Source organism: Haliaeetus albicilla, chromosome 25 (assembly GCF_947461875.1).
Source record: "Haliaeetus albicilla chromosome 25, bHalAlb1.1, whole genome shotgun sequence".
Lineage (NCBI taxonomy): Eukaryota > Metazoa > Chordata > Aves > Accipitriformes > Accipitridae > Haliaeetus > Haliaeetus albicilla.
The window spans coordinates 5757699-5772183 of record NC_091507.1 but is presented as its reverse complement, the minus strand read 5'-3'; the positions used below and the strand labels follow the sequence as shown (position 1 = coordinate 5772183).

The 14485-nt window shown below is 38.0% G+C and overlaps 1 protein-coding gene across 16 annotated transcripts in view; it reads left to right on the top strand.

Annotated features, from left to right (window-relative positions):
• STS (steroid sulfatase) overlaps positions 1-14485 on the top strand; it is a 113598-nt gene that overhangs the window by 71434 nt on the left and 27679 nt on the right. For all 16 annotated transcript variants that reach the window (XM_069770459.1, XM_069770457.1, XM_069770447.1 and 13 more), the window contains 2 exons: positions 153-290; positions 12017-12176. In XM_069770459.1, coding sequence (XP_069626560.1) covers positions 153-290; positions 12017-12176 — 298 coding nt within the window. The remainder of the gene's footprint in view (positions 1-152; positions 291-12016; positions 12177-14485) is intronic.

The following is a 14485-nucleotide window of genomic DNA, read 5'->3' as shown; positions in this document are numbered from 1 at the left end:
CCAATTGCTATGTATAATAATGTTTGTATGGCAAGAGATCTTAAAAGGCAAAAGGACAACAATATTTGTATGTGCCAAGAGTAATGAAAAAGCCACTCGAAGTCATTCAAGCTGTTCTTTTTTTCTTTTCTTTTTTTTTTTTTTTTTTTTAGGGCAGGTTCTGGATGTGCTGGAGAAATATAATCTGAGCAATAAAACTCTTGTATACTTTACGTCTGACCAAGGGGCTCATGTTGAAGAAATCTCCAGTTCTGGAGAAGTCCATGGAGGATACAATGGCATATATAAAGGTGAACATTCTCTCATTATTCTTAAAAACTGTCAGAAACTATCATCTCCTTGTTTTTGCTCCAAAACTGTAATGTACTTTGTGGCCAACGTCAAAACCCCATTCCTGAATAGTAAACTTCTTATGACTGTCATTCTAAATTCAAACTTAGGCAGTAATATAAGGGATTTACTTGTCAAATACAACAGCTCAACCAGACTACATGCTCAGCCAGAGCTCTGTGGAGTTTTAACACTAGCAAATACACTCTTGAACTGGGCAGAGATACAGCTTTGGAAGGATGTCAGTTCATAGTACTTTACTATAATGGCTGAATAGCAGGATAGAAAGGAAAAAAAGGTGGTTTGTGAGCCATCAGGAATCGTAAATAGGAACTAAATATGATGGAGTGAGTGGGATCACACAAAGATAGGATATAGAGAAGATAGGAGAACCAGCAACAGAGTCCACTGTGTTCATTACAGAAAAAGTAGAAAAGGAAAGTTAGGTTAAAAAAGAAAAAATGAGAGCAGTTGGATTGAGTTTGGGATGGACAAGTTTGACAACAGCCAGAGGACAAGATTTCAAGCAGAAAAGACTGAGTTGGAGAAGAGAGTTTTGAAAATAATGCGTAACACGCTTACTGAATTGAAGACTGATTGGGAAATTGAGAGACTTTAGTTAAAAGGACAGAGTTTAGTTGTATTCTTTTAGTACAGGTCTTGTGGAGATCAGTACTCCAAAATCTGTTTGTTCTGTGGAGACTTAAAATGTGTTTAAAATCTACCTTACTGTAATACATTTATTTTCTCCCAGTGATATCACACAGCAAAGCTGGAAGATACTGCTTTTGTTGCAATATTGTGATCTTGTAGAAAAAAATTCCAGCTTAGCAAACAGCCTTCCTCATTTTGTCCATTCCCATATCCCTGGCATGGTGATCCCTTCAGTAAGCAGGAGTGTAATACACTACTGGATACCTTTGAGAACATGGTTCCAACATAGGGATGAACATAATTATTGTCAGCAATGTATTTTTGAGAAAAGCAGACAAGAAGAGATAATAGGATAATAGGATGAGAGAATGAAGGATGTAGAGGTGAAGGAATTTTACTGGATAGCATGGCTATAACATTCAGTCACAGATTGGTCATAATCAAAGATTATGATTATTCAGTCACAGACTGCTCATAGGCATTGTCAAATATGAAATAAAGGATTCCCTTTGACAAACTACAGAAAACAGTGTTTTCCAGCATGCGAGTGGTGGACACAGCATCAGGAAAATAAATGTCAAAATGTTTTTAATAGTCTTCAATCTTACTGAAATAGGGTAGGAATGCTTGTTTTTATTATTTTTAATGAAATGCAGTGAATATTCTTGTCCTTTTACCGGAGGTAAAGTTCTTTTCATTTTTTCACTAGGAAGTGGCTGTGTGATTTGTTTTCCCCTCATATTTCAGGCGACAAGATGAAAGAAATCCAGCAGTTTATGGAAAGCATTTACCAAACTTGAAACTTTTAGTTGCAGAGAGAAAGAAGTAAATTGCCTTTAGGTATGATTTTTTAAAAAAGTAGTATTGCAGAACTGCAAAATCACATAGTAGTTGAGTCTGGAAGACACCTCCCAAGGTCTGTAGTCCTAGCCCCTGCAGAGCAGGGTCAGCTAAAGCAGGTTGCTCGGGGCTGTGTCCAGTCTGTGTCCAGTCAAGTTGTGAAAATCCACAATGGTGGAGACTCCACAGCGTCTTTGGGCAACTTGCTCCAGTGTTTGATCTCACTCACTGTAAAAAAAGCTCTTTCTTATGTTTAAATGGAATTTTCTGTGTTTCAGTTTGTGCCCATTGCCTCTTGTCCTGTCAGTGGGCACCACTGAGAAGAGCCTGGCTCTGTTCTTTTTACTCAGGTAGATCCATGTATCCATACAGACGGGTAAGATTGCACTGAACCTTCTCTTCTCCAGGCTGAACAGTCCCAGCTCTCTCAGCCTTTCCTCATATGTCAAACGCTCCAACTGCTTAGTCATTTTCCTGGCCCTCCTTTGAACTCACTCCAGTATGCCTATATCTGTCGTGTACTGGGGAGTTCTGCACTTGGACCCAGCACTCCAGGTGTATCTTACCAGTGCTGAGCAGAGGATAAGGATTACCCCCCTCAACTTGCTGGAAACGTTCTTTCTAATGCAGCCCAGGCTGATGTTGGCCTTCCTTGCCACAAGGGCACATTGCTGGCTCACGTTCAGCTAGTTGTCCACCAGGACCCCTAGGTCCTTCTCTGCAGAGCTGCTTTCTAGCCAGTCAGCCTCCAGCCTGTGCTGGTGCTAGAGGTTATTCCTCTGCAGATGCAGGACATGGTATTGCCCTTTGCTGAACTTCATGAGGTTCCTTTTGGCCCATTTCTCCAGCCTGTCGAGGTCCCTCTGGATGGTAGCACAACCATCAGTGGATCAGCTGCTTCTCACAGTTTTGTATCATCATCTGCAAAACTGCAAAAAGGAAGAAAGATAGACATATACAGTAAGCAATAACAGTACAGTGAGGTTTTCAAGCGAGAAGACTCCACAGTTTTTAGTCAGTAGGTATCTGTCTGAGAAATTACCCTTATATTTTAAGAGAGCTGCAAAGGAAATGGTACGCAAGCAAAACAAGCAATGCCGAAGTCATGAGGTTACAAACTATCAGATGGGTCCCCTTGGGCTAACACCAGAGTGAAATGTATCTTGAACGTTAGCACATAGGCCTTGCATAGTGATTTAAGTAATTAAGGAACCATGTGGTTACATATCTGTAGCTGTAGGCGCAGCCTGAGGTGTTTTAGAAGGTCTAAAAAATACTTGCCTTCTAGAATGCCAGACATAAGATACAGGATAAATGACAAGGAGGAACAAAAAGACAAATACACTAGAGAAAATGCCTTCCTGAGGAACTTTGATTGAATGGAGTCTTTTCTACAAAATTTTGTATTCATACTTAAAGAATGGAGAACAATTTGAAATAGATCTTACCTGAATTAATAAAAAATCTGACTGATAGGGTTACTTGGGGAGCGATGGGTCTTCTTATTTTTAAAATGAATCGTGTGGTTTACAGTTACCACCTATGCTATGCTGGCAAAAGTTGTAATATACTATGGGATAGAAAATAATCACTATATAAGAAACACAATAATTATGGCATGAGAGACATTCTTAATAAAATAAAAAGAAATGAAAAGACCCATGCAATCAGTTGAATATACTTTTACCATTTTAAAATACAATGATTTCTGCTTTATCTTCCACCCTCTCCATCTCCATATCAGTCCTTAATTTAACAGGTATATTATGCATAATTTTCAAAAGGGCTGAAGTGGAAGTGATCAATTAATTGCATAATTAACAATTTTCATACATAATAATGTATTTGTATTAACAGTCATGTACAATAAGAAGTGTTAGCGGTCTGTACATCTCTGGCAGATTTAATGAAAACAAGACCTGTGAACCCCTAAGTCTCAGGCACTGATAGAACAATGTGCCTAAAAAAGCAAAAGGACAATCTTGTGCTCGTGTGTGCACGCACTAGGAATTTGCTTCATCTGATGAGTAGTTTACAAAACTGGGAGACATGCACGTCCTTTGTCCCTGCCTCTGCTAGACAATCTCCACTACTTATCTTTTTATATATCAGCACTGCATGAATGTGAATATGAATCAAGCCACTTCACCCTCTTGTCAGAGCTGGAGCAGTATGCTCAGCAATAATTGGTTCTGCCCTAAAATCAAAAGCTCTCAACAGATCTCCACAATTTGAACTCACTAATTTGTCTTGATATCCCGCCAAATGAGCCCCAATAATAAAATTTAAGAGGAGTTTGGAGAGTTAGGCTCGCACTGCAAGACTGAACACAAAGAGGGGAAATTTCTATTTGAAAGTTTTATTACTCTGGGTTCTGACTGTGGAACAGTCACTGTAAATTTGGATAGCCCTTGAAATTAGGAACCAGAGCTAACACAATGTTTAACTAGTTGCTGTCAAACACAGTCTGGTTCATCTCTTCAGTAGCCTTTTTTAGAAGACATTATTTAGTAATATTGAAGTGATGAATCAAAATCACAGCCTGTCTTTCTAGTGGCCTTTTTCTGACAGTTATCAGGAGCAGAATCCTTGGAGGAAGATGCAGGAGCTGTGTAGTAAATAAAGATCCCTAAGATCTCCTCCTAATCCTAGATATTATGACCTTGGTGTGAGATGTGAATCCTGACAATTTAGATTCTACAAAGAGTTTTAGCATGAGTTATATACATTTTCATCATAGGACGATGAAATTCCACTTTGAGTCTTTGTTTTGGGTTTCTGTGGCGGGGTTTTGGTATGGGGTGAGGGTCCGCAGGGCCGGCTCCTGTGAGAAGCTGCTGGAAGCTTCCCCGGCTCCAAGCCGGACCCGCCTCTGGCCCAGGCCGAGCCCCTCAGCGACGGCGGTAGCGCCGCTGGGAGAGCGGAGTTCAGAGGGGAAACCTGCGGTGAGTGGGGGGATTGGGATGGGAGAGGAACCCCTCTGCGGGTACCGAGGTCAGTGAAGGAGAAGGAGGAGGAGGGGATGCCCCCTGTGCCACGGTGAGGCAGCAGGCTGTCCCCCCCAGCCCAGGGAGGGGAGCGGGGGAGCGGAGGCCGCCAAGATGGCCGCCACTCTGTGGGGAAGCCTGCGCTGGAGCAGGCTGGGACTGAAGGACTGCAGCCCGCGGGAAGGATCCACCTTGGAGAAGTTGGTGGAGGACTGTCTCCCGTGGGAGACACCCCACGGTGGAGCAGGGCCTGAGTGCGGAGTCCTCCTCCCCCTGAGGAGGAAGGAGCGGCAGAGACAAGGGGTGGCGAGCTGACCCCAACCCCCATTCCCCAAAGGTGTTCTGAGGTTTGGTTTTACTTCTCAGTATCTTTGTTTTTATCTGATTGGTAGTAAATTGAATTGATGTTGTTTCTTCCCCTAGTTGAGCCTGTCTTTTGCCCGTGCCCATAAGTGGTGAGTGATCCCTCCCTGTCCTTGTCTTGACCCACCAGCGTTTCTTTATATTTTCTCCTCATCCCACCGGGGCTGGGGGGGAGGAGTGAGCAAGCAGCTGTGTGGTGCTTTGTTGCTGTCTGGGCTTAAACCACAACAGTCTTTCTGAATTCTTAGCACAGCCTAAATCATTTGGCAATGAGAACACGGTGCTTTCATTTACTATTTTGAAATGGGACAGTTGCAAATTTCATGGAACATCTTGAAGTTTAATACTGTTTTCTCGTTGAATAGGATAAAGGAGGGAAAGCTTATTATACTTCATCTAGGTGACCATTGTTTTGTATACTTTTATTATGCCTCTTTCCCTTTAATACCTCATTCAGAAGAGAATTGTCTTGTCAGTCTCTCTCATCATTCTTAACTGATTAGTTTTTCCTTGTCCCTAATTTCTTGTTATTTTCTTCTGTGAAATATTTTTAACTGTGCAATGTATTCTTCTAAAATTACTCCACAAATATTGCCTTTTGGGTTTTGCCATGAAGTATCACTACCTGTTTATATACTTACTTTTTAATATTATCCATTTCATCCTATAGAATGCCTGTTGTCTTTTCATCTTACTGATTACAGATGTGCATTAAGCATTAGTCTTTACGTAGGCCCTTCTTCTTAAGTATACAGTGAAGGTTATGGTACGAATAACTAAGACCATAGACCCTAGTTCAGTTATTTTTTCTTTAATGTTCATTGTACTGCAAATATTTTTACAGAATTTGAACTTGTGTCTTGTTTCCTGTTCATCCAACTTGGTGTGAATCCATTATCTTTTCTTCTGAATTTGATCCAGCTGTGATACTTTTTGTCATATGTGGATTGTTCAATTCCACAGCTCACTTCCTTTCCAAAATTGAAGTAAATGTATTAAAATAGCAAGGGACTTAAGACAGAGTAGCATCAAGGTACTTTACTACTGACTTTTTTTGCAAAGTGTCACAGGCTGTTTGTTTTATCTCTTTGTTTCCCGCCTGTTAGTCAGATTTTGATTCATGACAACCTTTTGTCTCCAAACCCATGGTTAATGTTCCAGAAACTTTTCCTGAAGGTCCTTGTAAAAGATCTTTCAAAGGTTTAAATCTAGATACAACCTCTAAAACAAACAAAAAAAACCCAAAACCCAAAATAGTAGCTGTTTTAGTAAGAATTTCTTTCCAACAACTCAAGACCTTCGTACTCCTAGATGCATACGTGATAATGCATTTTTCCTGGCTACTTCATGTTTTGATCAGAAACAGTTTCTCACAGAAACCTAATACTTCCTGTGGAGCTGTTGGGCCAACAGGTCCTTTGAGTCATTTGGGCCTGTTAGTTCCTTTGGAAACTTCCAGTTCATGATATATTTTTTTTGAAAAATCTTTGTTTCTATGTATTTTCCTATTTAGCTCTTTATCATTCATACCAGATCTCTAAATGATTTATCCTATATTGGCATATAAGTTGTATCTGATGTATAATCTATAACCTATATGTTATTATGACTTATAACATATAAATTATGGTCCTTCTTATCCTGTTAACATTTTCAGATTGAAATATGGAAACCATTTTGTTTAACTGAAGTATCTTCTTAAAACTTTCTATGTAATTTTTCCAGCATTTTTTTTTTTAGTTCTGTGACATTTCTCTGTTGAAAAGTGGGGAACTTTGAGGTTATTTTTTTGAAATACTTGAGATCTCTACTTTAGAATAAGTAAATGAATAGAATAAGTAAATGAATAGAATATTCTCTCCATTGAATAAACAAGCAGCTTAAGATGAATGGTCTAAAGGATTTGCCATTATATTCTTCTTTGGTACCATGAGATATTGAATCTAATTATTTTTTGGTAATTTTTATTTAGTTGTTTAGTGACTCATTTCTTGAACTATCTTCTAGTATGTTATAAAATATGTCTTCTCTGCTACATACTTTATAGCAGTAAACAGCAAAGGCATTAAAAAGTTTTCTCCACACTTTTTCTCAGTATACTATTTCAGTGGTACACACACAGACAATAGAAGTCCTCCCACGATACCACTCATTGACATCTATCCCACTGTTACATATGGGATTTTCTGTGGAGTCTCCTTGCATCTCTTAATACTCTTACTGTCAGCTTCTTTTGGATACGTCGATAAATATATTTTGCCTGTACCTTGGACCTGCACATTAGAAACATTGTCTTTCTTTGTATTTATGAAGCATTTAGCACAATGCAGACAGGCACTTGGCTACTGTCATGCTGCTGCAGTGGGTCATGAGTTCTGCTGCTAACAGAAATGCAGTCAAACACTGATAATGGCAAGCCTTTTGAACAACATTAATTTTAAGTGCTTTGTGTCCTAGAAATACGTATATTCATAGTTACCTTGTTAATATCCGTGAAAAATAATGTTTCTTAAGGGCTTACACCCTGATTTTTTAAAATCTACTACTGGTCTGTGAGAGCTAAACAAGGACTGGAGGAATCAATTATCCAATATTTTATTTAAATTTATTATTTTTGTACAGTTTCATCTATTGCAGTGATAAGTTCATTCAGCAGTGTTTCTTGAAGCTATTAGTAAACTGTTTCCTATCTGTAAGTCCCAGAGAAATCAAGTTGACAGGAATTATGCTGTTGCATATTTAGTGATACTAGTTGGAATTTCACTTTTGACTTTGATGAGAGCAGGAATTGACCTTTTTTTCAAATGTACTGTATTTTTATATTCTCTCTCAAGTGATCCAGATTTTTAAATAATCAACCCATCTTTTAATTTGACTGAAACAGAAAATATCCCGAGAGACAATTTCATTTGATTGGAAGAAAGGTCAGATGAGAAGATGTCCAAATGAGCTATGTCTGCACGTTCACCTGTACAAGAACAGCTCAGGTTGAAAACTAACAAAAGCAGTACATGAAACAGATTAAAAATCAGTAAACTAAAGAGTGAGCTTGCCATTGAAAATAAATTGTTGTTTGATCATTTTATAAGGTAAGCAATAGTAACCAGTTTTGATCGTCGATATTTGTAGCATAAAGTCCATTACAAATGGGTAAAATAATTAATTTCCTTGTATTTTTCTATCATGCAAGAGAATAAATTGGGTTTGGAAGCTTTGTTTGTAGAAGAATGTAAGAAGGAAGGAAAGGGTAGTATGGTTATGATCCAAGTGATCCAAGAATGTTATTTTAAATAGTTTTCATCATTCAAAATTTTAATAGTGATACACCACAGAGTCCCTGTGTATATATAATCCTTTGTAAAAGCTCTATTCCCAGAGTTAGGTAATAGTCAGTTTAAACCAGAGGGAGAAGAAAAAGAGATATTCTTTTAGCTAAGATTTGAAATGAGGTTAAAATGGAAATTTGACATCATGTTGTGGATGACTGCAGAGAGTTATGTCTGTACTTCGCCTGCTCCTGCAGATTTTTCAGGAAAGGTGAATGTAGGCTATTGTTCAATATAACACTGAAGGGTGCAACTACTCAGAAAGCATAGATAGCTAAGCATGAAAATACAGCCTGGGGTGTTTTATGCTGTTTTAAAAACATTTTTAGAAGACTTTAAAAATAATATATAGCTAGGTGGCCTAGATTTTGCCAGGCATACAAACTACTAGGTTGCTGCCTTTTCTCTGTTTCAGTGTTAAGTCCAAGCAAAATACAAAACTAATGAGTCAGATCCTGAAATATCAAGACATTTAATTTTAAATTAATGACCTTCTGTGGATTTTTTATTTTCCTTCTAATATTTTAGCTGTTTGGATGTTTGGTTCCTGTTTCAAGCATTAGTAGTGAAACCTTGTTTTATTTTTTAAGGAAAAAAGAATGCAGATAATTTGAACAATGTTTAACAGCTAGAGTTTTAAAGAAAATGTATATCAAGGGATTTGTAATCATAGAATGGCATTAAGCAACTCTAGTGATGTCAGTAAACACAGTTCTAATAAAGATGAACACCACATAAGCATAGATAATAGAAGACAGTCTTCCGCAATGACCTGTAATTCCTGCCCTGGTTCCCTGCTATTCCTAACCTCCAGAGATATCAAAAAATTATGCTCCAATTAGCCTTTTGAAAGGAAAACAGCAGTCACTTCTTCCTAGACATGAGGGAGGAGATAGCCCTGCTGTGGAGTCCATTTTGCTTTTTGTACCTCACAGCAGGGAGGCAGAATTTGCTGAGTGCTCCCTTTGTGCTTGGGTAATGTGCAAGTTTTCTGTCCTGTTCTGTAGTGATTCAGGAAAATTGTACTGTGAACCTAGGAGCTGTGAAAGTGATCCAATATTGAGGTTTTAAGAATTGCATCATGTGTGGGAATGGGATTCACCACTTAGCTTGAAATTGCTCTGTCTTCAGATTACACAGGAGGCAACAGTAAAATGAGAATTTATTTAAACAACCCAATCTAGCTAGCGCTGTTACTAGGTTCAGACAGGTATACAGAAATAAAAGGAACCTCACACTTAAAGCTACCTGTGTTATAGTTCAGCTCAGATTTCTGTCTGTCTGCACTGTCCAGCCAACAAGCTGCTGTGATGTGTACACAGAACTAGGATCTGGCTCATGAACTAAATCATCTCCCTAGCATAACTGTTCACTGAAAATATCTTAATTTGAGGATATCTGTAATTTTATGTCTGTATACTTTTCTTGTGTTTTTATTCAGATTTAACTACTCCCGCTCAACAAGATTTTCTGTGAACCATACTTCAGTCAGGATATTAATCTTGACACTTTCCTGCTAGGTAACACATAATCCCCACCAAACTTTTAAAATCTTAATGACTGTTTTACACTGGTAGAGTAATCTTTTCTACAGAAGATGCACACAGTCTTATTGACATCTAACCTGGTCTTAACCAAGTGTATTAACAACAGATCAGCATACTGTTGGGTGAACGCTTCCTTCTGCTAGGTGACAAGTGTTTTAAACCTCACCAAATAACACCTTTATAAATTAGATCTACATTTTCTTTAGATTTTTGTGTTGAAAATCATCTTTTTTACAAGAATGTAAACAAAAATAATCCATGCATCTCATTCCTCAGTTTTAGAATAGGTGGCCATGTGCTTTATCGTGAGAATGGAATTGCATTTGACGCAGTGACAAGAGTAAATTTTTAAGACTGCTCTAAAAGACAGTCTTGTTGTGTTCTGAACTTGGCACTGCTTTCCAAAAACAACTTAAGCAAAGATTGTTGCTTGACGTAATGTTGGATATTAGAAAGTCTAAGTTTTCTGACATCAGACTAGATAATTATGTGTCCCGGACTATTCAATATTATGAATTCTGATAAAGCCCATGAAAAAAATAAGCAAAAATCTGATATAACAAAGAATCATGAACTAAAGTTTTTTCAGCCACAAAACTGTGTGTGTGTGTATATTTATAATGGGTAAAGATCTATGCAAAGGAGTTTTCTCTCTTGAAGTTGCCACTTACCTGTATAGGCAGTGAAAAACCTGTAGAAAAGCAGGTGGGTTCTGAACCCCCCAATACTGAAATAGAAAAGATCATTGAGTTGTCAGTAAGATAGACAGCATGTATGGTAAGGCCTGGGCTCGACACCAAAGATATTAGCATCTAGGTGGTGTTTTGAAGGTCTAAGAGGCTGAGGAGACAGCACTGTTGAAGTACTTTGTTGTAATACTTTGTTCTTTTGTGGGTTTTTTTACTTGAAAAAGGGAGATACAGGAAAAACAGGCTCATAGTAGTTTAGTTTGAACCATGAATTGCTGTTTGATTCAGTTGATGTTTAACTGCTGTTTGATTCAGTTAATTCCTCTTCTTTCAGACATTTCTATTATATAAAGCAATATCAATTTAGTTGTAAATGCCTGGCCCAGACCATGCTTAACTACATCCAAACCCCATCTGTTTACCAGAAATATTTTTTTCCAAGTGATATATTAATTTCAAAGATCAACCTGAAGTGCTGTACATAGTGACATGACTGTGGAAGATATCAATAATGGTACTTGTGATAGCTCTTCATACAGAGTTGTGTCAATCATATATTAAGTAATGGTAGAAATATTGTCATAGAATAAACACATTGCCCTTCTGCAAAGATGTCAGGAGGACTGGGCAGTGATGGATATTGTAAAAACAAAGGAAATGGCTGCAATGTTGTGTTGAATACAGTCAGCTGATAGCGCATTTGGTGCAACTGTGTTGTTTTAGAAGTCAAAAAGGTCTTCACGGCATCCTGAGATCTACCATCACTGTAGCGAATTTCTTCCTAATGCATTGAATTGGAGAATTCAGTAACATACTTAAGTAAGCACTTTCTTCTATCTAAAGTCATTAAGCACCATTTTTAATAAAATACTGTATATTCTCTCTGGGTTCATACCTCAGACATCTAGGTATACCTTAATTTATTTTTGATTCCTGTTTTTTGGTTTTATCTTCACATAGCTGTGTGGCACACTATCTAGACCAAATTCTATATGAAGATTCCTGCAAGGTGCCTTTTTATCTCCTACAGCTGTTATTTAATTTTGTTTGTAAACTAAATACATTTTATAAGCTCTAATACACTTTAGTAGATTTACTGTGAGAGAGATACTGATTGTAGGTGGAAACTGTAAACCTAGCAAATTAAAAATAAGATAAATACATTTAATGAAAAGATTCTAGCTAGACAGAATGTTTAATATTTGGAAATTGAATCTTGGGAGGGGGGTGTATTTTTCTAAGAAAGTAATTTCTTAGCAAACGAAACTTTCATTTTTCAGGTGGAAAATCAATGAACTGGGAAGGAGGTATTCGTGTGCCAGGGCTTCTCCGTTGGCCTGGAGTGATACAAGCTGGTGCCTATATTGATGAGCCAACAAGTAACATGGATATATTTCCTACCATAGTCAAACTTGCAGAGGCACAGTTACCCTCTGACAGGTATGGTCTGTAGTTATCTCTGTTTTAGAGAAAGTCTTATGAGTGTTTTATACATTCTGGTGATGTCTATTAAGATAGAGGTGAGAATGAAAAGAAAAAGCTAGATTTTAAAAGCACTTTTTTATCATTACTTACAGTAGTATGTTGTTTCTTTTCATATTGACATACTGATATATTTTACAGAAACATTGTATGTAAATACAGCTTAACTTGCAGAGCAAGCACCAAGCAGCAAGAAGAGAATACCACCAAGGGCAACATACTGTCAAATCAGGCCTAGAATTATTTACTAAAAGCCAAAATGAATGTATCAGAAAAGGCTCTGTTCTGCATGAGTGAACGTGGTAGAAAAAGGAACTGCAAGTGTAAATTATTTTAAAGTTTATGAGCTCAACCTTGCCTGCTTAGTATAACAAAACACATCAATTGCCAGCTAAACTTTTCTCATTTTTTTTGTTCTTTACCAAGTTAGTGAAAATAATCCCTTACAGAGTTTGCAGCCTGATAAGAAAACCCACTGGACTTCTAAAATTTGTAAGATGCTTTATTGACACGCCTACATCCCTGTGCTTTGTCTTGTTCAGGAGATAGCCAGTCTCAGTGGCAAGGTGCCTCCACCTAAACTCTGTTGCCATCCAAATCCAGTAACTGGAGGAACCTGCTGATACACTTATGCGTTGAACACATCTACCACACACAAACAGCTTTTGAGCACAAAAGCATCCAGCATCCATGTGGGGAAAACCAGTGGTGAGCAGAGATACTCTGCTAATGATGGTTCATTGAGTGCTTGAAGGAAATGGCAGGGCAGGACATGTGTAAGATGTGAGAAATTAGTCAGGCTGGTCCTGTGAGATCCCCTGCAAGCAGTAACTGTCAAACCTAAGCAGTTCAGATTGTTCTGAATGTGGGCAGATCTTACACACTTTGTTTTCATATTGCTTGAGTGAAGACTAAGCATCGATGGTTTATTTTGATCTCTTTGATAGAAATCCCAATATACTTGTGTAACTTCTGCTTGCAAGTTGCTCCACTCTAGTTCTTCTGTGTAGACTAGGTGCCATAATTACTGCTTCATGGTAGGTCGTGGACTAGCGTGAAGCATTTTTGATCCAGCAGCTGGGTTCCTATCACTCCACTGAACTCTTCCTGAGAAATAAGGGAAATGACTATGATTAGGATTCAGTCACTGGGAGGGAGCAGGTTAAAAAGGAAAGGGGGAGGTGCTCCTAGTTAAAGAAGAAAAACAAGTCATCAGGAAGAAAAGTCTCATATATCCCCCTGAAACCAGCAGTTGTGGGAATGCACTGGAGACACCCTTCTCCTCATCAACGGGCTGTAGAACAGAAAGTCTTCAATAGATGTGCATATATCCTGCTCTCAGCTTTATAGTGAGCAAGCCCGCAGGGGTGAGACAAGAGTGCATTACTCAGGCAAGAAGACAGGACAAATTGGAAGTTGGAAAGACTAATTCAACAAACTCCCACAGACAGGGATGCATCCAGAAAGCAGAGCTTTTGGACAACATTTGGAATTCCAGGACGTTTTCCAGTCCATCCTTTGAGAAGAGTCCTACTCAGAATGGTGCTGTTGCATACAATTGTTGCCAAGAATTTCATAGTCATATGTAGCTCATGGCTTAAAAAAGTGAAGTTAGTACCTCTCTTGTAGTAGTTACACTAATGAGAAAGGGTTTTACATGGTAATGAAAATTAACATAGGCATTTTTAAACTTTTTAAAAGCTTCCAAAAAGTTTTTATGAGATGTTGCTCAAAATGCTTTAAAAAGAATTGCCTGCTGATCTGTATATCAGCAAAATGTAATTTCCTATAAAACTTCTTGTAGATTTGTAATTCACACCAGGTCAAAAATGCAGATTGTGATTTCTCCCCTGCCAGCTGATTCCAGCAATTCAAAGGCTTAATTTATGGAAACATTTAAATGCCTTGCTTATTGTATAACTCCATTTTGATGTAAATTGACTGACTCCTTAAAAGCACGATCAAAATTGTCCAGCAGCATTTAGAGAATTTATATATATATATATTTCTGTGTGTGTATGTAGTTGATAAACACCTATTTAAACATAGTTCATTTTCAACTTTGAAATTACTTCTTCTGTCTTAAATTCTGGCATACATAATATGCTGGACAGAGTTCTTACTGTTACTTCTGGGGATGCTAGCAGCACAACAGACATTTCTCTTGTCTTAGGGTTACTTTGGCCAGACTACTCTCAAACAGCTTGAGCATGTATGCCTGGAGGACTGTGTTGTAGCAATTTATTCACAACTGGTCACTTTCTCAG